The sequence below is a fragment of the Poecilia reticulata genome, chromosome 21 (genome assembly GCF_904066995.2).
Source record: "Poecilia reticulata chromosome 21, P_reticulata-male-v2, whole genome shotgun sequence".
In the NCBI taxonomy this organism is placed as follows: domain Eukaryota; kingdom Metazoa; phylum Chordata; class Actinopteri; order Cyprinodontiformes; family Poeciliidae; genus Poecilia; species Poecilia reticulata.
Genome location: NC_088850.1, coordinates 21,392,789 through 21,417,168, shown reverse-complemented (window position 1 = coordinate 21,417,168; position 24,380 = coordinate 21,392,789). Strand labels below are relative to the sequence as shown.

The following is a 24,380-nucleotide window of genomic DNA, read 5'->3' as shown; positions in this document are numbered from 1 at the left end:
AAAAATATTAGGACTTTCTTTTTCACTTCAAAGTTTTCTGAATTGTGGCTGGAGAGCTATATGATGAGGATAAGTTCACTACAAACTTATCACAAAAACTAAATGATTTTTTAAAAAATCAAGTTAAAGTAGTTAAAATTCAGAAAGTGAACATAAATTAAAAAAGTTGTGGTAAATCCAGGTGATAAACTTTGTTTTTCTGGACATAACTTGCTGCCACAGGCAGGTGTCCAAGCGCACAATGAGCCTCATACAGTATTGTTTATATGTGGCTTTAGTCTTACAGTGAACATTTAATACGCATTATGAACCAGTATCATTCTTACAGTTAAAAGTTAACTCAGCACCTGATTTTTAAAAAATGTGCATAAGTAGGCTTTATATTCTTACGCACACTCTTATTTTTAGCCTGGAGTATTGTTTTCTATCCATTTGAGCCAGTTATGATGTTATCATTGTAGCTTCGGCCTTATGTCAAATCACAGCTGACCCAGTCGAAGCTAGCCTGGCTCGTTTCCTCTGAAGCTCACAGGCCCCTGGAACAACATTCAGAAACACATTCCTATCACCCAGCTCTGAATATTAGCGCCATTTCAGCTTTAAAAAACAACAACATGGAGCTTGAATTCACCCCCACCTCGCTAGCTACGGTTATGTTAGCTGAGTGACGCTGCTAGCCAGCTAACCGCTGACCAAAACAGCTGGCTGCTGGCTGAACAGCGGCTCCTTTCACCGCCGAACTACATACTCACACGGGCTGCCACGGGCTCCGAAAGCCGAACGCAGGGACGGTGCCAGAACTGGGATGGGGAAAAGTATTCCTGGTCGTCCAGATGGAGTTATTGTCGGATGCCTAAGTTCAAACATCAAACCATGTTGGGTGGGCTGCTGAGCACTGAGGAAACAGCAGTGCAGCCCAGGGAGGGCTGAAGGGAACTGGGAAGGGCACTAGAAAGGGGGTAGTTTACCTTATTGCATCCTGGAGATCAGAAAAGTGATTTATTTTGTGGCATTATTTCATTTTTGGCTATATAATTACTGTTCATTTAAAAATGTAAATGGTTAGTTAGTAGAGCACGCGCAAGACGTGGTTGTCCTGGAATCGATCTCGAGCCAATCGCTACATGCCTTTTCACGCTCTTCGCCGTATTGAAAACCTAAAGAAAAAAAAAAACTCTAAGCAAAATAAAAAACTGTAAATGAATGGAAGTGACTAAAAATAACTCATTTAATTTAGAAAAGTAACCCTGTCTGCCCAGGTTTGAGCAATTTTTTCCGCAGATTTTAGAGAGCGTACTTCTACTTCAGAAGTAAATATGTCTCAGCTCAAAGACAAAATGCTGTATTTTTCAATTGGCATTTGAATTTAAATGCCTGTTACTGGTTTGAATGAACATGTTACATGTAGAATCTGTAAACTAGCCATTTAAGAAGTCACATGGAAGATAGCGTACAAGCTTGGTGATGGAGCGGTTTCTTTCCACTTGTGGACACATGGGGGCGATATAACCACAAGACTGCAGTTGAACCGCTCGGATTTTGATTGCAAATTATTAACATTAACAAAATTCAGTGTCGAGATTTGTTTGGGGGCTTTTCCCTTAAAGATTTCTTCTTTGTTTTTGTCATACCTCACATTTACAAAACACAATCAATGTCAATACACAAAGTAAAAAAAAAAGAAAAGAAAAAAAAAACAGCTTTCAAAAAATTTGACCTTATAAATCTAATAACTGGCCACTTTCTTTAGGTGTTTAGTGATAACTAGCTATACATTTACATCAAGCCCATTTCCATGTATGGAAATTACATTTCATTACATTTCCATGTATGTGTTTTTGCAGTTAAGTTGATGCCTATTTTCAAATCAAATGTTTTTGATGAACTTTGATAGAAAGTGGGTAACTTAGAGCTAATTAAGAAAACCAAATGGAGTTAAAGCTTGCATGCCCACAGGGCAGAGAACAGAACGATAAAATGCAACTGCACCAGCTCTGCAAATGCAAAACAGGCACAGGCTGAAAAATATTAATGGTTAACATGAGTGACCTCTGTTTTTCAGTAGAAGTGTCCAATTTATTTGCATACCAAGTTAGCCACCTGGTTTCTGCACATTCCACAATTAAACCTCATTTAATTCCATCTCTCTAACTGCTGAACAGCTGGGTCAACGACCTAGACTTTGCACATCCATAACAAAACTAAAATATATGTTTCAAAACATCTGGAGGGTTGCTTTGATTCTTTCATGCATGTTTGAGAAATCCTCTAGCCTCTAGCAACCATTCAATGTGAAATGCCTTGGTGGGCCTAACCCCGCCTTCGAGGTGCAGCTCCGCCCCAGAGCTTTCTTTTGTTTTCTTGTTTTCTCTGAAACCTTCTACTCCCTTTCCTGCTTATTTACAATGCAAACACCTTAGAAAACGACAAATTAGCATTCAGAAATATTATACAAGTTAGTTTTGCAGTCATCAGAATTATCTGTCTTGTCCAGAATGTTATGAAAACATGGTCTCCATTTTATGTTATTTGTATCAGTTCTCATAAAATGATAGAAGAGGATATGGCCACGCTTTTTTTCAATTTCAAAATTAGAGCTAGAATTAGAAAAATATTAGTCAGAGTTCAGAGATAAAAAAATAAAATATCTGAATACTTTTTCCGCCCCCAATCACTGTAATCCTGCTCCACATTTTTCCATATAAAATAGCAAAGGGAGTGACCAGAACATGAAACATTCTTTTGGATCAAATATAAAAACATATTTTATAGTTATTTATTTTAGCTCCTGGTGGAGGTTTAGTGCATAAAAGCAGTGATTTGTTTTCTGGATATAATCACTAATATTCTTTCATAGGGGCTGTATCAAACACTGACATTACAGGGGTGCTCAGTACCACGAAACAGTGGTTGTATGCTTTCACTAATTAGTTTGTGTTACTATGTCCAAAACTTCAATCTTATACCACTTCACTAAAATATTAAGTGTAATTTACCTTTCTTTTTTTTAATGTACGGACATGAAGACCTCCCTACATTTTTAAGCAACAGGAAATTTTTTGTGGACTTTATGATGCTGTTTTCATTCCCAGAAACTTTCCTACTGGCTGCCTGGCGCTGCTTGGTGCCTGCTGTCGGTCGCATTAAAAGCCGCACCGCCCCTGTTTCTGATGTGACAGCTGTAGATCCACGAGCCCTCAGCTCCACCTCGCTCTCCTTCCCGGGATTTGTAGTCTTTCGCCTGGAGAACTCCGCCGCGTGTTATAAAGACCTTTGTGGGAGTAAAACTACAGTTCCCTCTGCGCTCCTCGAAGGTGTTAGTTGTCAATATGGCTGTTGTCAGACAGACAAAGCGGAGAGGCAAATAATTCGCCTCTGATTAGAAATCCTTGGAAAAGGGTCGTGCAGGGCACTGCCATCAAACTGCGTTATAATTCGGCAGCAGTAAAAGACACCGCTTGGCTTGTGCGTTACTTTTAAAGTTAAATGGTGAAGTGGACTATTTGAACCGAGGTAAGTCATGTACTTTACTGTTTCCCACACTGAAAGTGATGTTATTAATATGAAACGCTCGCTAGCCAGCGACGGCGGCTAACTATAGGCAGCTAGGAGCGGCTTTGGCACGGCTAGCACATTATGCTAATCACTTCATAGGCTCTCTGCGACCGAAATAACCCGGGTTGAGTTGGCTGGCGGCTTCTGTGGTGCCAGTGGACTGTTATCAGGACCAATTCAGAAACGGGACCGCATTAATGAAGTAAAGTTGGACGTGCAAAACGTCACAATGTGTCTGATATGATGTTTGTGCTGTTCGTGGCTCATTTTGGTACGGAAAAATATTCACTCGTCGTTAGCTTTTTGGGCAAAGGGCGTGAAAACTGGCATCAACGCCGGGGGCGGCGTGCCTGCAGCTCCGCTGCTCAGAGCGACACATTGGCGCTGTCACTGCGGGCCACATAGTCAGCAAAACAAAAACACATGGATGGAACAGGCACCACGAACCGAGGAGGTCGGTTCGGACAGACAAGGAGCGTACAATTGACGTAGTTTGTATGTTATGTGTCAGAAACCTGAACCTCTGATTTATTTTCGCTGAAGTTGGCATTATTATCCATTACTAACAGGGGCGTATCTAGGAAGTTTAGGAAGAGGGGTAAAGAGTTCAAATGGTGCCCACTGGTTTTGGGTTGACAAACTAAAAGCCATAATTGGAACTTCTTTACTTTTCTTTAAGTTGCTGTTCAATGTAGGCACATATACTCAAAAGTGAAACATTACAAAAAAAGAACACCTCATGTGACCAGTTGTTAATTTAATAATAATAATAAATGCCACTTAACAATTTAAGGTGATCCCAATACTTGGAAAAACATTTTTGTTGTCCTTCCACAAATAAAAAAAAAAAAATCCCACTGTGGAATCATGCAGTGGAAACCAGCTGATGTTTACCAGTGTTTGGATTTTTAAGTTAAAATTGGGAAATGCGGCCATGTTTGCTTAAACTGTGATGGCACTGAATCAGAAGTTGCAAGTCAGAAAGCAGCTTAATAAATAAGAGATTAAAAGAAATATCTCAAAGTGAACCAAGAATTTTGCTAAAAAGAAATGTCTAAGGAGCTTATATTATAATATAATAACATGAAGATATAATTATAATGCACATATTAGAAATATTATCTTTAGACATATTTTAAGCAGTGGAGATGCCCTCTCATCATTGACAGAAAAACATGTAAAAATAAATGTCTGGGAAAACTAAATTCAGATTCAAAATAACTTTTTCATTCCTCCCATGCATTTTGCCCATTTAGATTTAGGATTTGCCAAAAGAGCCATTCTGTACCCGTGTACTCAGTTTGTACCAATTTATTTATCAAGATTTCTTGGCATTATTGAATTCTGAAGATGGCGGTAACACTTTATTTGAAGGGGGTGAATAAGACTGACGTAACATCTGTCATAAACATGACATAAGCCTTCTTGAATATTTATAACTTGTCATAAAGCGTCATTCGGTAAATTATGACACTTTTAATACAAAGTTGACATTATTCAAAATGTCTTTGTTATGACAACTTGACATTAACCAAGAAATCATTACTGATATAAATTTGTTATAAAAGTATTACTGATTGCACTTTAAAAATTAGGTAACTTTGTTATTAAAGGTAAAGTTTAAACAGTAATGATTTATTGGTTAATGTCAAGTTGTCATAACAAAGACATTTTGAATAATGTCAACTTTGTATTAAAAGTGTCATAATTTACAGAATGACGCTTTATGACAACAGTCATAAATATTCATGAAGGCTTATTCATGTTCATGACAGATGTTATGTCATATTTATGAAAGTGTCATGTCAGTCTTATTCACCCCTCTTCAAATAAAGTGTTACCAAGATGGCTAATCATAAAAATGCATGAATCACTCCTATAATTTCATTATTGATCAGTTAATGAAGACTCAAATTGCTGCCTGGTTCTATTGATTGATGTCTTGATCCGTTTTTCAGTGACCTGACTCACGATCAAACCAAATACTCTGAGGGATCTCCTGTTTGGAGATGTTATTTATCAGTCATACATTTAAATCTTTTACAGTGGAACAGAAGTGGACAATTTATTAAAAAGAAACCAAAGAAGAAAAAAAGATTGAACCCTGTATTCCTGACGGGGTCCATTCTGATCCGATATTTTCCTGTGACATTGTTTTTTTTTTTTAATTATTATTATTTTTGTTTGTTTGTAGCTTTGTGTTTTTTCTTCTACTGGACATTGTTTTGACTAGTAAAACTAGTGAATGCTTAACTTGGTTAATGCTTAATCTGAGCGCACATTTATTCAAAAACCTCAGGTTTGTTTGTGGGACATTTTTGTGAATTTATTTAGCAGAACAGAATCCCTCAGACAACAAAGTGCTTGATTTCTAAGCTTAAGAAAAGGATGTTTCATGCTTTGATCCAAATCATTCCATTGTGTTCTGTTTGTATGGAAGCTCTTACTAACCAGTGTTTGCAATGCAAACACACCAGGAAATCAATGTCTGTCCATATTCTTCGTTCAAGCCTTAGAGGAACTTTCACTAATAGGTGATTTTCCATATAATACTCAACACAGTACTATATGGGAAATCATTTTAATGAGCTATAAACTGTAAGGAGTCCTCCATTCATAATTTATCCCTGAGACGTTCACTGCTTATCATATAAGCACTAGCTATATTTAATACTGAGATTGAGGCTAGTTTCACAGTTGGAAGAAGTTTTTATTCTTATCAAAAAAAAAAAAATTGTCGTATTTCCATCTGGGAATTCAGAGAGAAAGCACCTTGTAGTCCCGTCAACATATTATTCCACCTGAGCTGTGGAGCTCTGCAGCCCAACCGACTTGCATGTGCAGAAGAACGTTGACGTCATGCAGCAGAGCATATGGGATCAGTTTTAAAGTTTATTCAGCAATAGGAGTCGACAGGATTGTCAAAAGAAGAAAGCACAACCAATAGCAACGTCCTTTCATGGAGCTTTGACTGCAACTAATGTAGGGAAATCTGATTGGTAGAACTATGAGTGGTGGGACTGTGATGTGATGCGCTTCACTGACAGAATTCATAAATTCATATTTAGGCCTGTCGCAATAATACATTTTTCTAGATGATAAAATGTGCCAGAAGTTATTGCGATAAACAATAATATTGTTATGAGAGCATTTTCAAATCATATGATGATAATGGCATAATAAAGCAAGAACACATTCTCAAAAATCAATACATTTTAAATTCCGACAAACATTTAACACTGGGATAGGAAGACAATTTGATTATCCAAAATAAACAAAACAGATTAAACAACTAAAATTATGAAGTCTATGTAAACACAAAAGGCGAGTCGAGACCAAAGACTTTTGTCTTCCAGTTTTTGGTAGAAAGCAAGAAAAGAGAAAAATTATAAAACATGCCAATACAAATGATTGAGCTTATTTTTAATTTATCATGTGATTAATTTTATTGCTTGTTGTGACAAGCCTAGTCACAATTATTCTTTTCAGCTGTTTGCATCCCAATTTGCCGCGTCTGGTTTCTTCTGGTGCAGAATTAGGACGCACATCTCACTTAAATGACACTAAAATGATTTACGTGAGAATAAATGCAACATAACCGTTAAGAACGCAAGAGCTTTAAAAAATGGCAACAATCATCTGATTTTATTTATCTGGTCTTTTGTGCTGGGTGAAAGGTTTGGAGTGGGTCTGTTCAAATTGCTGTGAAAAGTTTGATTTAGGTTTTATTTACGGGCATCAGAGTCAGAGTCAGAGTCAGGGCATCAGAGAGGGGGTGGAATTAAAACTCTTAAATCATTTCCGGATTTAATAAGTAAAGAATAAGGAACAATGCATTTCTTTTCCTTCCACTTTCTAAGTGTGCAGAACTTGGTTGTGGTGTGTAAAATCCAATTCCAACAAAAAAACGGGTGTGAATACTTGAGCTGCACCCTTCCTTTATTTGTGACCTCCAAGATGACTAACGACATCTTCCCGTCGCTTTCCCACTCTCCACAGTAACAGAACTGTAGCGAGGAGCCGGTGACCCCCTTTTTATTTTAAAGCGGTCGTCATGTCAACGCAGGCTGGGCCGTTGCCGAAAACGGCAAAAAAAAAAAAAAAAAACATTAAAAAAAAATCTGCCGCAGTCTGTTTCCAGAGGCATTGATTTGGAGTCCAGCAAATTGCTTATGAAAAGCATCCAGCGTGGGTGGCGGCGCTGCACAGCGCAGCGCGCGGGGATTATGGAGCAGCTCTTAAAGAACGACAGTCTGAATGTTAAGATAGCATCAGCTGTCAAGGTGACTCTGGCAGGCTGCACGTGTTGCCTGTCGCTTCCCAAAAATAGCTGATTTTTTTTTTTTTCCCTCTGCCTTGCCCTTCCCTTTTTTTTCTTTCACACTTCATCTTTCTCTCTACTCTTCTTATCAACTCCTGCTGTTTTTTTTTTCCCTCCTTGTAATTTTCCTTTTTTCATATCATTCCTCTAACTCCTCCCATCATTTTTCTTTTTTTTTTCTCCCCGTGATGCGACTGTTTCTTATCCTCTGACATCCTGTGTGCTCCCATGTTGTCAGCCTGTGAGTTTCCTGAACTTCCCGCCTGTGCTTCCTGTTTGTCTCTTCCTGCCCAGCAGCAGCAGGATGTCCGACTTCAGCGAGGAGCCGCGCTTCACCATCGAGCAGATAGACCTGCTGCAGCGGCTGCGTCGCACCGGCATGACGAAGCAGGAGATCCTGCACGCGCTCGACACTCTGGACCGGCTGGACCGGGAGCACGGCGACAAGTTCGGCCACCGCACCTCTTCCTCCTCCTCCTCCTCGTCCACCTACCTCGTAGGCGGGGCCAACAGCTCCGCCGCCAAAACGACCGCCACATCCTTCAACAATAACGCCACTGCCTCGGCAACAACCACCACCACCTCCTCCTCTGCGACGTGCAACGGCGGTGAAGGTGGCGACCACTCCTCCTCCTCCCTCGTCGTCGCCGCCGCCGTCGCCTCGTCCACCACCTCCAAAATCTCCACGGCCACGCAAACACAGTTCAACAACAGCGGTGGGGGGCTGTCCCCGTCGCCCAGCAACAGCTACGACACGTCCCCGCCCCCGGGGCCGCCACCGCCCTCGGCCGTGCTGCCGTCGCCCGTGGCGCTGGTGGCGCTGTCGCAGAACGGGCGGGACAGCCTGGCGGCCACGCCCAACGGGAAACTGTCCCCGCCTCGCTACCCGGTGAACAGCGCAGCGGCGTCCAGGGCGTTCGGCTTCGAAGCTGCAGAAGAAGACCTGGACGTGGATGACAAGGTGGAGGAGCTGATGAGGTGAGTGGTAGTGGCAGCTGGATGTGGGGGTGGTGGGATTTGGTCTCAAACTGTTTACTTTGCAAACTTTTTCTCTCACACCTTGATAGAATAAAGCAGATGAACACATAAAGTGCTTCTGAGAGCTGCTTTAAAGGCCTTTTTGTTGTTTTTTTCATTATTTTTTGCTTTTACACTCGGTGCATTTTCATTATGAATAGCGGGGAATTGATGGCTCTTTTTTCTTCTAAGCTCGAAGGTTCATGATGAAAAAGAAGAGAAGCACATTTTCTCTCAGGGTTGTTGAAGTGCAGCTGATGTTGGAGCACCATTATTTCTTTTCAAAGCCAAGACAGCGGGTTCAGTAAAACGTCGCTTCAGCATCACACCAGTTCTGTCTGGAGGTGTCTGAATGTAGAGGCACAGAAACGCAACGATTTTTTTTTCTCTTTTTCTTTTTAAAGCCAACATTGATTTTTTTTTCTTTTTTCTAGAATTATAGAAGCATTTAATTTTGGCCTTTCTACAAGAGACACCGTGCATCAGACTGCACAGTCTCTGAAAGAGAGGCCTTCTTATTAGGTATGTCCCAATATGATTTTTTTACTTTATCGACCGGTATGATATCATTACGAATCATGCCTTTTTTCCCCCCTCGTACATGGAAAAAAAATAGCAGAAATGTGAAATAACATCCCGTCTGTACTCGGAGCTTAAATGAACATCTGACGGACCTTTTTACTGCTCCTCTGATTTAAAAGGAGCAGTATTATGTAAAGTAAACCTTTTTTGAGCTTCACATAATCAAAAACATGCATGCAGTGTTGCCTTGATTCTTTCATGGATGTTTGAGAAATCCTTTAATCTCCATGGCAACCACTCAGCTGTGCAAAACGCCCATGTGGAGCTAGCCCCGCCTTCGAGGACAAAGTTCCTCCTCTTCTTAGCTCCTCTTAGCTGCCGTTTCTGCGCTTCTGCCTCCCAGAGCAGCACCAACTCAGCTCCTTCAGACTAGCCAGCAGCAATTAGCAAACACCTGGTAGAACAGCACATCTGCTGAGCTCATTATAGGAGCTCATCTCAGTGAAACACTGGTAGAAATGTTGTTAAAGGATTAATAGAGGAGCCATGTTGTGATGACTTCCTGAAGGTGGAGTTTCAGAAAGAGAATGGAGTTTACAGAGACTCAATTTCAAGGTGCTAAATCAAGAAGTAATGTTTTTGCAAGTCATATTTGATAACTGAAGGTGCCATAGTTATATTATTGCCATAAAATGTTCCTGTGCCTAGAAACCGCATATTACTTCCCCATTTAAGATGTAAAAAGTCACTTTAGTTTTTGTAATAACTTCCCATTCTAGATGCTGCCACAGACAGGCTTTGGCTTTTTTTCTTCTCCCTTGCTTTAATTATATCCACTTGATGATGACAGACAAACTAACACTTATACAATTATTGGCAGCCCTGTTAAAGCTCTCCTATATTGAATTTGCAGCTGCACAATCTTTCCACTAATTTTAGATCCAACCTTTTTATTTGAGAACAAAGTATTTACTGCTTGCTGTTTTATTTTATTTTTTTACTTGATCTGTTTGAACAGCCCAGAACACAAGAATGTGCTTTGATATAAACCCTTCCATTGTAAACTGTTAAAGATGACAACACGTTAAAAAGCTTGTAAACTTTTGCGATGCGGTGAATCCAGTGCAGTGAGTTGAACATTTAGGCGTATGAAGAGGTTCTGCTCTTTAAGCCGTGGCAGTCCGGCTGCATTATGGAATCCATCTTCTCTGGAGATGATTTCTGTCAGCAGAAACGGTTCCAGTAGCCGGAGCTGCTCGCCGGCGGGGGGGTTTTAATGTGCGAGCGTCATTAAAACGGATCACGCAGATCATCCGTAGTTCCTGCGAGGCCTATGTAGGTCACGTAGTTACATTTTGACAAATGAGAAGGCTCTGCTGGATGCAAGTACAGCCTTGAAGCACGAGCGCTGATTAAATATTAGTGAAACAAGTTGGGACACATTTGAAATGGTTTCAGCTTCAGAGAGGAGATGATTTAAAAAAAACAAAACAAACGCAGCTGTTTGGTTTTGGATAAGGGAGGATTCTGCCCCTCACCTAGCTGGGAACAAAGCATGAAACTCCACTTATCATATGACATGGTGAGGAGTTAATTAGGCCCATTAGCCTGAATGGTTCAGTGTTCCTAATCTATCACGGTACACGTGTTAGTCATTTCCTGCTTCCTTCGGAGCGCTTCACACTACATCCTGATTATCACACGGCAGTACGATCGAGTCCTGGGCGCCGTCCGCCCGTCCCATCGCTCATTCTGCTTTAGACTGCACATTATGAAGAGCAGGAGAGGGCCGTGTTGTACCTACTCAACAATACTCAAAGTAGGCTGTTTGTTGTTGTAGGAGAGGGATGTGTAAATTATACAAAACTTTAAAAGGGTTTTGCAGAAATCAAAGTGGTTACATTTTTTTCTAATGGATACCTAGAGAATGTGCAAAATTTCTCAATGCAGTCATTTCTGACCAATAAAATCGAAATATAGCAGCCTTGTCCTTTGAGGATGCTTGCTGAATTTAGACACAATTAACAAATTAATTAAAAGCACTTTTAGGTGCAGCCAAGTCAGCTTTTTTTTTTTTTTTTGACTGAAAGTTCCTGCATAGACGTGGAATGCAAAGCGACAATAATTGGTATTGTAGTAAATATATCTTCTACTGTAAGTGGACCTGTCACAGTGAACAAAAAATCAACTGATCACATGATAAATTGAAACTTAATTTTTCATTATCATTTCTGTTTTTCTCGTTTGTATCAAAACTGGTCTCCAGTCTGTTGAATTGGTCTCAAATAGCCCTCGTTTTAAATTTTATAATTATTTTTGTTCAGAGACTTTAGAATTGATTTTATTTCTGCTTTTGTTTTTTCTAGATTTTTAAATGTCTTCTGGTTTCAGTGTTCATTAGAATTTAATGAAGGTGAACTTATATCATCATGCCATTATCTCACTTAAATGATCTCAAAACAATATTGTTGTTTATCACCAAGTAAAATTCGCCATAACAGGCCTAATTCTAAGATTTTACTTTGATAATACTGTCCTTATTAAATACAAAAGCTTCCTTTTTTATTTAAAACAAAACTAAAGATGAGCATTAATTTTTAAAAGATTAATAAAAGTCTACATCAAACACCTTTGCTTTGACGTCGATCCAGTTAGATTTTTGGTTGCGGTTAACTTGTCAGCAGAACCCGGCTGCCCGTCTCCTTCCTCCCTTAAGCTGCATATTTTTTCCTCTGCAGGGGTCGGGCCTTTATGTTGGCACCCCTCATCCTCCTCCTCTTCCTCCTCTGTCTTGTACAGCAGCTCTTGCTACATTGATTTGCTGGTGTCAATACAAGCAGCTTTTTTTTTTTCTTCTTCTCTCTCCCAGGCTCTAATTTTAGCCGCGCCACAAGAGCCCGACGTGGAGGATGTATATATCGATGTCGAGAGTCGTGATGCTCTCTCGGGTCGAGGATTCTTGGACGCGCTGCGTTGTGACTGAGCCCGCCTGGAGCTGGGCGGGGGCCTTCCTGTGGGAGACATTAACTTTTCTACGCGTTATTATGGATAAACGCAGCAAACATTGAACGCATTACGTCCCCTGAGGCGAGTCGGGGGGCCACGGCGGTCCTACGCCTGCGAATGTGTAAATATATATGTAGAAGGAAAAGTGGGGCAGAGGGGCTGACTGGATGCCAGACGGCAGGGTGGGTACACTGTGTGACTGCACTCTCCTGCAAGTCTCTGCATGTTTTAATTTTTTTATTTATTTTTCTCCCTCCTCCGTATTAAGTCGATGGAAATGTCGCCTTGAAGACATTTTGAAAACACGTTGATTGCGTCTCCGTTTATAGAGCGGCTGCCTTTGTGTTCCTGTGGAACGCGGCGCTCATTATGCATAAAGGAACAAAAACGTGGTGAAGCTGTCAAAATGGAGGCCTGAATAAAACGGGAGGGTTTAATTATTGGCTTGTGAATGACAGCTGTGACGTCTGGGGAAAAGTATTCACACCCTTAGAGGTTTCTGAAACTATAATCACATTTGAGTGTTTTCATGTAGTAGACCCAAGCTCAGACAGGATGGATCTGTGGACGTCTGTTCCTCATTTTCTTTTGGATTCAGGTCTGGACTTTGATCTGAGCTGATGTATTAGAGCTCTGACTGTAGATCCGACTGGAAGGTGAACCTCCAACAATCTGAAAGCCTGAACTGGGTTTCACCATAGGAATGGTGGGTGGACCAAAAAATCGAACTCTGGTCCTCCGACAAACCTCGGTCTCTGTTCGGTTGAAGTGAACTTTAATGCAGCTTGAATGCATATGTGAATGCCAAGAGGACTGGAGACCTCTTTGTAAGCAGGAAACGGACTACACGGCAGGGCATTCTGGGTAAACACAACCAAAACAAACGCACAAGCCTATCGCTAGCAGGAGAAATGTATCTGGCTCTCTTACCAAAGAAAAAAAGAAATCCTACAACTGCTGAAATCTGACGCCGCTACATTTTGTTTACACTTCAGAAGTTCAGTGTCTTCTTCAGAGATTTTCGTGTCGTTTCCTTCAGTGTGTTCTTGGTGCAGCGCCACCACAGGCGAGGAGGGAAACAGGTTTTTCAAAGTGTTTGGTTTGTTTGACACAGTGTAGCCTGTACGAGAACAGCAGCAGCTTAAAATATAAAAATGTTGCAACTTTGATCCTTGATCAAACCCAGTCTAATGGACTATCAGGTGTGAAAACAAAACTATCCTGTCTTACAGATTCTTTAAGTTCTGCAGCTCCTCCAGTGTTACCTTTTCTGCTTACCTACTTAATGCTCTAGTTGCCATGCCAATTGATTGCAACAGATGTTGGTTTCTTACTCTCTCTGTTCAGATGATGGGTTGAACTGGGTTCTGGGAGATATCGAATCTCAGGATGTTGTTTCAGAACCAAACTCTGCTTTTATCTTTAAAAGTGCAAAAACAACAGCTTTAATTTAGCTTATGATTCAGACACTTATTCCAGCATAGCTTGTTATTGCTGTTTTTCTGCCACTTGTGTCCCGGTTTACTTTTTAATAGTGTTGCTGTGTTTCTGTTTGCAGAAGAGACAGCAGTCTGGTGAAAGAAGAGATCAAAGCTTTCCTGGGGAACCGGAGGATTTCTCAGGCTGTCGTGGCTCAAGTGACCGGTTAGTAGCACATGAATTCACTCTGCTGCCAACTTGGCAACTTTCTTGCTATATTTAGCAACATTTCCCACAAAAAGAAAACCTGTAATGGCCAAAATCGTAATCGACAGGTCAGGCTTTTTAAATCTCTGCGATCGGTGCACCCCTACGTTAAATACAGGTATAATAATAATAAATGATTTATTTATATATATATATATATATATATATATATATATATATATATATATATATTTGTAGAATAATTATTTTCTTCAACAACAGTTCCAGTAATTGTTTTAATTAGTTTAAAAAAAACTAAAAAGCAAATATCTTTTACTTAATTTTGCACCCATATTTGTTAAAAAGTTAGATTTTGTTCTTTTTATTTTAACACCTAAAATAGAAATAAAATGTTGGTTCTTTGGAGAAAAAAAAAGTTGGCAAATTTTATTTGGTAGTTATTTATCCAAAATGCAAAGTTGTTTAAGCAGATTGTTTGTTTCTGGAACTTTGGACTGTAAATGTTGCCTTAAACTGAAGAGGAGAGAACCTGGATAATAAAACTAAATCTAAATAATCTTCCCTCATCACTTCTGTATTGTCCCAATAGTTCACAAAAGTATAAAACGTGACTTTCCATCCATCTGCACTCTAAACCTGAATCCTTATTTTTTTTTTTTTATTTTAACACCTAAAAATAGAAATAAAATGTTTCTAACTGTAGAACGCATGCAGACCCCACATGGTGCCCTGGGTTGGTTAAGACCACCTAGTTGCCCTTTAACCATCAGATTGTTGCATGTCAGGATTTGAGTTGCAGTAATGAACAAAGATGTTATCAACCAAAGGGGAAAAAAATGTATTCTTTAACTTTGCCTGGAGGAAAATGCTCTCATCCATCATGCATTACTCTAAAGCCTTATCTAAAACTCCCATCTGTGGCTCATACGGCGTTCATGTATAATTAAACCGAGAGCAGAATCAGACGTGAAAAGCTAAATAAGAGGCATTGTTTGTAAATTACTGAAGACGTCGAGGTGCATTTCTTTGATTGCCAGCTGTGATTGGAGGAGGAGGTGAAATCAAAGCCAAGACAGGAGAAAAACACTTCACCCTCACTCATCTGCTCCTCTGTGCCTCTTGGGTCTCTGCTTTCTAATTATCCGCGTGTTGTTCCGGCGCTGTGATTGGACACGCGGCTGCCTTTTTGCTTTCCAGGCATCAGCCAGAGCAGGATCTCCCATTGGCTGCTGCAGCACGGCTCCGACCTGAGCGAGCAGAAGAAGAGGGCTTTCTACCGCTGGTACATCCTGGAGAAAACCACGCCAGGTAACACGGAGGGTTCAAACAAACCCCGGGGCAGATTTTCAGATCTTTAGACGAGGAAATGTGACGTCATGGTGGAAGTGGAGCTCTTCTCAATAGTTCCTTCCAGGCTTTTCTTTGGAAGCATTAGCGTGGAAAGCTTAGTCTCCGGAGCGGATGCAGTTTCTCATTACAGTGTGTAATAAGATGAGCTGGAGGAGTCGGCAATGCAGAGATGAACGCTGATCTCACCTCGACAAGATGAGGCGTCTTAAATGTTAGCACACACACGTGAACACGTTTTACAGTTTTAGAAAAAACAGCCCATACATGTCAAGATCAAAATATTTACAAAAACGAGTGCCAATGAGAACATGAGGGGACACCATGATGGCAGCAGTTTAGGATAAACTATACAAAATCATCTAGAAATATTTAATGGAACCAAAAATACTTGGGAGCGGCTACATGTGGCAATTTTTACATAAGAGCTCCATATTCAGCACTTCAAAATGACCAGTTCTGGAGTCAGCTGTGCATGTTTACATAATCCAAGGAGGTATGCAAAGCAGTGTGACGTGAAAACAGTGTTTCCATTGCGGTTTTGTGAAATACACGAAGTTTGATACGGCTGGAAAAGACACCTCATCCTAGCGCAAAATCTTATAATAAAAAGAAGTCACTTTTTTTTCAAAATTGGTATTTCAATGTTCATTTATTTTTATAATTTCAAATTGCATAATTTTATGTTCAATGGAAACGCAGCTTCTTGCGTATTTTAATCTCATGCTATGCCATGCAGGTGTTTTGTCTGCATTGATTAAGTCTGACTCACTTCCACATGCTGAATGCTTGAGGAAGCTCCAGCGGCAGAGAATACCAACTTGAATAATTTTACCATTCTATTATTGACCACTTGGAGGCGCTGGTAGTGTATTGACCCTGTTGATCCTCTTTTATTCCTTGCTAAGGAATAAAAGGAGACATTATGGAAATACTGATAGAGCAATGCACTGTTTCTACTAGTGGCTCTGCAGTTCTGGTTCTTTCCCGTGGGAGAACATGTGCTCCCCGTTTACCGCTCTGGTGACCCAAACCACTGTATTTCAGTTTGCGTCTCCTGACCACGAACACACCTGCACCCAGACGAGCGGCTTCGCTCTCTGTGCAGCGCGTTCCGTTGTAACCCATCGCCGGTTCTCCTGCTGCTGCTCCAGGTGCCACTCTGAACATGAGGCCAGCGCCGCTGCCTCTGGAGGAGATGGAGTGGAGGCAAACCCCGCCGCCCCTCGCCACCGCCCCCGGAACCTTCCGGCTGCGCCGGGGAAGCCGCTTCACCTGGAGGAAGGAGTGCCTGGCTGTGATGGAGAGGTAAGGGTGGAGGAGACGGCTTCATAACGCCGCGGTTATTTCCTCCAGGAGTAAAAGGCAGTCTGGACAATGAAATGACTTCCAGTGTCTACAAAATCAAACATCAGCCCAACAATATTGTTGATATTGTCCTTTGTTGTGAAATTAAATGAATCGGTGTGATTATTGTTTCCAGCTACTTCAATGACAACCAGTACCCAGATGAAGCCAAAAGAGAGGAGATAGCCAACGCCTGCAATGCTGTTATTCAGAAACCAGGTGAGCTACACTAACAAATCCTCACTGAAGAATTAATCAACTTTTATTTTAAATAATTTGTATTCTTCTTTTGGTTGTGCTCCAGTTCAGCCTTGGTGGCAACGTTTGTCCTGTCTGATTTAGACGCAATTAAACTTATCTTAACCTGCATAGTTATGCTAACACTTTCCTATTTCTTTTCATTTTAAAGGTTAGCAATTGACTGAAAACAGGGCATGTCTTCACATCCTTAAGTCTTAAATTCATTCAGAAGTAAAAATTATTTGCCCTTAAATACTTTAATCACAAGTTTTGTCATATCTGGACTATTTAATCTTGTATATCCGTTTTTTTCTGTTTTCTCACAGGACTTTACTGTTGCATCAACATTTGAGTCGCATACAAACGTCTTCTCTGCATTCTGTTACTTGAGGCAGCAGCAGCTAGCAGTAACTAGGTGCTAATGTACCCTTGCTAGCTAGCTTACTAGCTTTTCTTTTTTACATCCATCATGGATAGGAGCAGACAACGTTGGCTGGACGACGTTCGTTTTCACCTTTGGCTCACTTCTGTTGCCAACCAGTGAATGTTATTTGCATTTTTGTTTATATTTGTCACATTTTTACATTTGATTCTAAACTCTATTCATAATGGTCTTAAAAAGTGGCTAAAAGATTGTAAATCATAAACATCTAGAAACTATGTTCTATTTGAAGTGAAGTTCAACTTAAAATGCTTTACTTCCTTTTCTTGTTTCTAAGGGGATTGTTCAGAGTTGGCGACTTAACAGGCATCAATTGGAGATTATTTCTCAATGTTTCAGCTGTAACTGGTTTGATTTGAACACTGTGTGAACGTCTGTCTCTGCCTGTAGTGCCAAGGAATGTATCCGTCTCTGTGGGTCACACAGAGGTAACGGGCGTAAAATATGCTGCAGAGTTTTGTTTTCAGACTTCAGTGCGTCAGACATCACGACTGAAGGAATCTCAAATGCCGCCAGCGACGTTTCTGTGAATCTAAACATTCTGAAAAATATTCCCATTAATTAAGAGGCGTGTTAAAGCAAGACTGCTTGGTGTGTTTTCTCCATAGGGAAGAAGCTGTCTGATCTGGAGAGGGTGACCTCCCTGAAAGTCTACAACTGGTTCGCTAACCGGCGCAAGGAGATCAAGAGACGAGCTAATATTGGTAACGAGGGCGCCACATGCTGGCAGAGCACTTTGTGTTCTAACGAACGTCACATTTAATATCTGATGAACTGAATGTTCACCGTAAAACTGATAATCCATCCTCTTCCTCCAAGAAGCAACAATCCTAGAGAGTCATGGGATAGACGTTCAGAGTCCGGGTGGACACTCCAACAGCGACGACATCGATGGGAATGACTTTGCAGAGCAGGTAGTGGCATACACACACACACACACACACGCACACACACACAAACACGCACAGAACTAAGCAGCAGCCTGTGTGCTTGGCATAAAACTCGAACATAAAAAGACGAGCTGCTGCGTTTCAACTGCTGCTTACCTCGTGAAACTCTGTAGTCAGCTCTCACTAAATATAGAAAAGGCACACTTGCTTCAGTCTGATGCATTGCCCTCATTAACAAGCCTTCCTGTTGTTGGAACAAATGGAAGCAGAAGTAAGGCAGTGAGCCGTCTCTGTCTGTTCCCCCGTCTCAGGCCTGCGACCTGCCCTACTTCGACAAGAGACCTCTCAGCCGACCGTTTGGCCTTTACCGCCTGGAGCCCACCTCACCTACACAGGTAACTGGGAGAAGAATGTAGTAAGGGCTACATTCACTGATGTCCTCATGACAAGAGCATGATGGGGTGAGGGAGGCAATGCTGAAACCTGATTGGCTCAAAGAGAAATGTACATAAAATACAGGGATTTTAAGGTAAAATTTGGAATAAAATGGTCTAATCTACATCAGGGTTGTAACAGAATGCAGTTTGAGTTTTGAAGACTGTTTGGAAAAGGAAAAAAACCTTCCTGTTTGCTTATTTAAGCTTTGACTAGACCTCCTATGAGAAAGCATAACCCTGTCCCAAATAAATTTGGGAAAAGTCCACCAAAGTGACACTGAGGAGCGTTGTCACTTTTAATTTATCATTACAGCCCTAAACTGTTCAATAAAAGTTGGATTTCATAAAATTATGATTTTTTTCCCCTCCCTCTGTTTAATGTATGAAAAATAGATAAAGGTGAATTTCTGCTTCTTAAAGTTGGAAATGTTCATAAATAAAACAAATTAATGACAAAATGTAAAAAGAAAAAAAATGGAATTAATAATAAAATGAGCTTGAATAGTTTATATTATAACACACACAAGTGGATTATGGGAATAAACCCAGCAGTTCTACTGACTGAGTTTGAGACATGGGGTGAATTTTTCAGTTTCTAGATGAAAATACCTTAAGCTACACTTTTCAAATTATTTAGAAGAAAAACATTTAATACATAATGTATATTTTCCTTCTACCTCAGAAATATGCTCTGATTTGTGTTCCATCTCCTTAAATTCCAAAAAGATGCATTATTATGTGACAAACTGTAGAGACGTGAGCTGAAAGGCTGATGAAGGATTGACTCAGGTTCTCAGCAGCTCATGAAGAGTTGATCATCAGACATCCTGTCTTGATTTTCCCGTTAGGACGACAGCGCGGCTCACAACGAGCATCAGGACCCCATCTCTCTGGCCGTGGAGATGGCTGCCGTCAACCACACCATCTTGGCGCTGTCCAGAACCGGAGGCGTGCCCAGCGACATCAAGACCGAGTCCCTGGAGGATGAATGAAGCGCTCAGGAACCGGGACGGAGCGAGAGAACAAAGCCCAGTCGAGACGGGGGACGACGGGGAGCGTTTAAAAAGACAAAAAGAGGAAAAAAAAAAAGACCAAAATAATCTTAGTAAAATTGTCTCCGCTCCTCCCAGAACTTCCATGTAAAACAGTGATTACCCCCAACACTCCTCCCCCCTCCTCACCCTATTCTACTCACTATACCGACCCAGCTGGCAGACATTGCTACTGTAGGCTTTGTGACAGAAGAAGCAGCAGCCAGTTGTGAACCTCCCGCCTAACGGTGGCTCCTCTCTGGGACCGGGTCTCCCAGGAACTCCTCTCCCTTCCCAAAACAGGATACCTCTTCTTCTTCTTCTTCTTCAGTTTTTCTCTCCTCTTCCTTCCCTCAGCAGCCTGGTTGTCTGAGCCGATCCTCAGTCTCTCACCTCAACCTCAGAGAAAAAAAAAAAAACGACGCACTGTGTATATATAGCGGACTTCTAAAGGTTCTCAGTCACCCTCACCTCATGACATACTACCTACACCCTCAGATTCACCTCTTCTCAGTGCAGAGCATTAGAAGAGGAGCCGTCCGCTGATGAAGAGCGCTTCCTCCTCTTCCTCTCCGGCCGCAAGGCGATCGGCTGGGATCGTTTGACCCTCGGCGCGGGTCCGGTCAGTCTCTTACCGAGGTTCTGCTTTCCTTTCTCTCGCAGTTGCGCTGCTACATTCGATTGACGCCTAACCAACTTTGCAAGATGTCTGTTAAGAAGTAGCCTTACCTCCCCTCAGCTGGTTCTTCATATCCCACCGTTCCAAAGTGCACAAACAAAATCTGCACAGTTCAAGTTTCTACCCAACAGCAGCTGCAGCAGGGTTTTTATTTGTAATCTCTTATGTTAAACTCCCCTCAGAGTCGTTGAGGATGAATCAACCTCCCTTAGATGTCCAGTAAGGGAACAGTTGCTTTGTTTTCCATGTCATCCATGCCAAAGGAAGTGGCTCTGTGCTGAGTGAACCCAAAGCGACCTCTAACTCCTTTGGTGTCGATTCCTCCTCAGTGTTCAGTGAAGCCTCTCCAGCTGCGGTAGGCTCCACACTACAGCAGGCCTGTGTCTGGACTGGTAGGTATTGGCAGGCACTTATATTATACCCCTAAGCTATTTACTACTTCTGTGACGCTGCCTACTTCTTTATAATGATAATAATGTAAGCTATGTGCTTTGTTTTTGTTTGTTTTTTTATACAGCAGATATTAAATTAGACTGAATTCACACTGGAGATAAATATCAAAGAACTCTACAAACGTCTGTTTTTTTTTTTTTTTCTATTTCACCTATAAATAACCTCAAAGGGAAACATTGAAGGGAATCAGTCACTTCAGGTGTCTTGGTTTCTTCTTGTCCTAAATGAAAGTTCTCCAAAACCCTGGCTGGAGATGAACCTAGCTTCGTCTCTACTTTAGATGCATTATATTGTGGCAAGAAGTCAGGGAAAACCGCTAGCCTGACATTGTCCAGAAATTGCTCTTAGTGTTGATAAATGATTGGGTTGTCCAAAGGACAGGAAGTGGTGCAAAAGTTCCCATGATTGATGGTTTGAGTCTCTACAGTACGGTTTAGCCTCCATCGTTCACTGCACCACAGCTCCATCTTGGGGTTCAAATGGAGTTGGTAAATTCCTACTTCCTGGTTGGGGAAGAAAAAAAAAAAAGAAAAAAAACGGCACCTCCCTCTGAAGTCAGATTTTCTACTGGGAAACTAGGAGCAACTCCAACTACCCAAAGTTATGACTTATAAGGTTGACTTTGAATTTAAATACGGCCACTCTCTGTTTATTTTCCAAGACACACAAGTAAGGGTGTGTGTAAAATCAGTGCTACACGTGGTGCCTGTGACTACAACCTGAACAAATGAAAAGCAGTGTTTTGCTTATGGAAAGTAAAGCTTAAAACGTTTGTAAAAATATACTGTAGTCTGTGGCATCGCCATGTTGAAATTCCAAATTTTTTTTTTAAACTCGGGTCTGATGTTAAAACCGACTCTGTTATGTCTGACGTAACTGGAATACAGCATAACAACGGATTGTATGTAAAACTGAACCCAGTAATCGGGTAAGTTAAGCCAATGTAGCCCTCATGGCTCCCTTATCCTAGTCGTGTTGGTTGCCGGCTCTCTCCTTTTGAGTTGAACCTCAAGTTTTCCCTATATTTACCCATTGGATATGTCCCACCCATGCACTGGGTAAAAAAAAAAAAAACCAACTCGGCAAGTTGGAATAAAAAAATATACACAAATTGAGAGAAAATATTACTTTTGTGCAAGAAAATGTCAGATAATGCTCATTTACAGTTTTTAACTCCACATGGCAACATTCTTTGACGTGGGACGTTTATATTTTTGTTCAGAGTACTTTTTTTTTTTTTTTTTTAAGGAAAATTGAGCACGTTTTAAATGGCGCACCCATTCAAAATCCTCCCATAGAATCAAACTGGTGTCAGTGGCTCCATTTGTAGGATTACATTAGACTTTAATGCATCATTGGAACTTTCCAGCTTCTCATCCAAGTTAGTCAGCCATGGCTCATTGAAAACTTGTAATTGCTTAGGTAGCCTCAGACATGTAGGGGCTGTGGTGGCATCCACCGTTTCCCATGAGTTGCAGCGCTAAAGAAAACACAAAATGTCTTCATGGTGGTATTTGATCCAGTATTGAAATAGTTGAAGCAGCAGATTCAACCATTTAGAGCCCTGTAATGGGCTCTAAACAAAAACCACTTGGTAAGCGCTGCTAAGCTAATATTCACACATTGTTTTTGTATTCATCTTGTTCTCAGACTTTAATACTGACCAAGAAGAAGATGTAAATCATTAGATTTACACAAGTCTAACACCCTAACATTAGCTGGGTCATTAGTTAGGCTATCTGCTGAGGTAGCTAGCAGGGGTTGACAATTACAGGTTTTAAACTTAACTTTTGTAAGAGTGGTTGATGTCACTCCTCTAGTTTTTACACAAACACTGAATTCAGCAGAATACAGTTGGAGATCTTGAAAGGTGAGGCTACGCTATGCTAGGCTAGATCAAACATGTTAACTCAAAAGATTTAAAAACTCAGTCTTTCCTGTTAGTCTATTCTGCTTTGGATATCTTTGATGTAAAAATCATGTTCATTTTTGTATGAAGATATACAGCTAATATTTTCTGTATGGGGAAAAAAATGTCAACTTTGTCAAACTTTAACTGCTCTTGGGGGCCCCCTATAGGATCCGGAGAGGCTATGCAGATGCTTATGTCGGTTTGCCTTGAGCTCACAATTCAAGATGCAAAGTGAGGAGATATTTTTGGACAAAGTCAGGCTAGCTGTGCGTTTCCCCGCCTTTATGCTACCATTCTACCTTCATGTTAAGCAGAGTCATGCCAATACTTTTTACCAAAAAAAAAAAAGTGAATAAAATTTTTAGACCACATGCAAGACTGTCCAATGGTTTTGGAGAACTGAAAAAACAGAACTGAAAAAAACCTCATGGCAGGAAAACATTTCTTGTGATTCTTAATATCTAAAATGATTTGATGTTTGATGAACCAGGTTACATGTTACAACACTAAAAGTGTAACTTTTTTTTTTTTTTTTGAAATACACCTCATGCTCATAACTCCCCATGCTGGGTTCTGCTTTAGAAAAGCTAATCAACAGCTTCCGCTTGTAAGAAGCTAAAAAACAAAACAGGTTTTTAAAGGAAGTGGTAAAAAAAAAAAAGTATGTATTTATGCTAATTTTTTTAATGGTAATGTACAAAGACGAATGACATGCTTTGAAATGAAATGTGCTTTATAGTTAAATTAATGCTCTTTCATTTTACCAAACTTATTTTTCTATTATCGTTTTAGCATTTAGCTGTCCTCCATTGTCCGACTGAGCAACAGTTTCATGAAAAGGCCAACAAAGATGCACCTTATGAAAAGTATTGATGAGTAAGCTTGAACTGTAACCTCCACCAGTGTACTACAATACAGTTATACACACGGTAGGGCTGGTGTAGCATTAACACGTCACACATAGTATTCCAGCTGTGATGGATGTCAGTGTCTACACACTAACCAGATCGGTTGAGGTTAATGAAGGGAGGAATACTGCAGAGTGCGTTCAGAGATTTTTCTCTCAATAACTCATATTCAGATGTCTGCCTTGAACTTTGACATGCCATGATCTGTCAAATTACTGGTTTGTGAGAGTGTGTGTGTGTGTGTGTGTGTGCGTGCGCGCGTGTGTGTGGTGGACGCTTACCAGAACGGAGGCGTCCTCTTACGGTGTGGCTACGTGTCGGTCAATGTCTTCAAGTGAAATGCCACCCGGTTCATCCCACTATCACTTAGGAACAGAGGACTGAATGCTGTCGTATCAATCACAAATATAGTTAAGTTCAAAATTACTGTATTGCCCATTTCAGAATTTAGTGCCTTTTTTGGACAGTAGACTGTTCTGTAATTAAGATGTAGTATATAAACATTTTTTGTACAGTTTCTTTGTCCATTTTTTAACTTGTGTTTATTTTAGTATGATATCTATATTATATATATATATATATATAATGTACAAGAGAATAAAGCTATATCAATGACGTTACCCATC

At 40.7% G+C, this 24,380-nt stretch overlaps 2 protein-coding genes across 8 annotated transcripts in view; one reads left to right on the top strand and one right to left on the bottom strand.

The window, feature by feature from the left end:
- disp1 (dispatched homolog 1 (Drosophila)) overlaps nt 1-1,130 on the bottom strand; it is an 85,099-nt gene extending 83,969 nt beyond the window's left edge. For 3 of the 5 annotated variants that reach the window (XM_008398138.3, XM_081602119.1, XM_008398140.3), the window contains exon 1: nt 753-934. The gene's annotated coding sequence lies outside the window, so the exon portion shown is untranslated. Of the gene's footprint in view, nt 1-394; nt 540-752; nt 935-968 lie in introns of those variants that run through there. The other 2 variants (XM_081602118.1, XM_081602120.1) reach the window with 2 other exon arrangements.
- Nucleotides 1,131-3,087: 1,957 nt separating this feature from the next.
- Nucleotides 3,088-24,374, top strand: hmbox1b (homeobox containing 1 b). 3 transcript variants are annotated; one of them, XM_008398151.3, is made up of 10 exons: nt 3,088-3,513; nt 8,171-8,854; nt 13,980-14,065; nt 15,266-15,376; nt 16,570-16,723; nt 16,899-16,981; nt 18,053-18,148; nt 18,264-18,358; nt 18,646-18,729; nt 19,620-24,374. In XM_008398151.3, exons 2-10 carry the CDS (start codon nt 8,181-8,183, stop codon nt 19,761-19,763), a joined length of 1,527 nt encoding a protein of 508 aa, XP_008396373.1. In that variant the 5' UTR covers nt 3,088-3,513; nt 8,171-8,180; the 3' UTR covers nt 19,764-24,374. The 3 variants fall into 3 exon arrangements, with proteins under 3 accessions (XP_008396373.1, XP_017157757.1, XP_008396372.1); XM_017302268.2 differs by having other exon boundaries at nt 3,089-3,513; nt 8,174-8,854; nt 18,267-18,358; XM_008398150.3 differs by having other exon boundaries at nt 3,089-3,513; nt 8,174-8,854.
- Nucleotides 24,375-24,380: the final 6 nt, after the last annotated feature.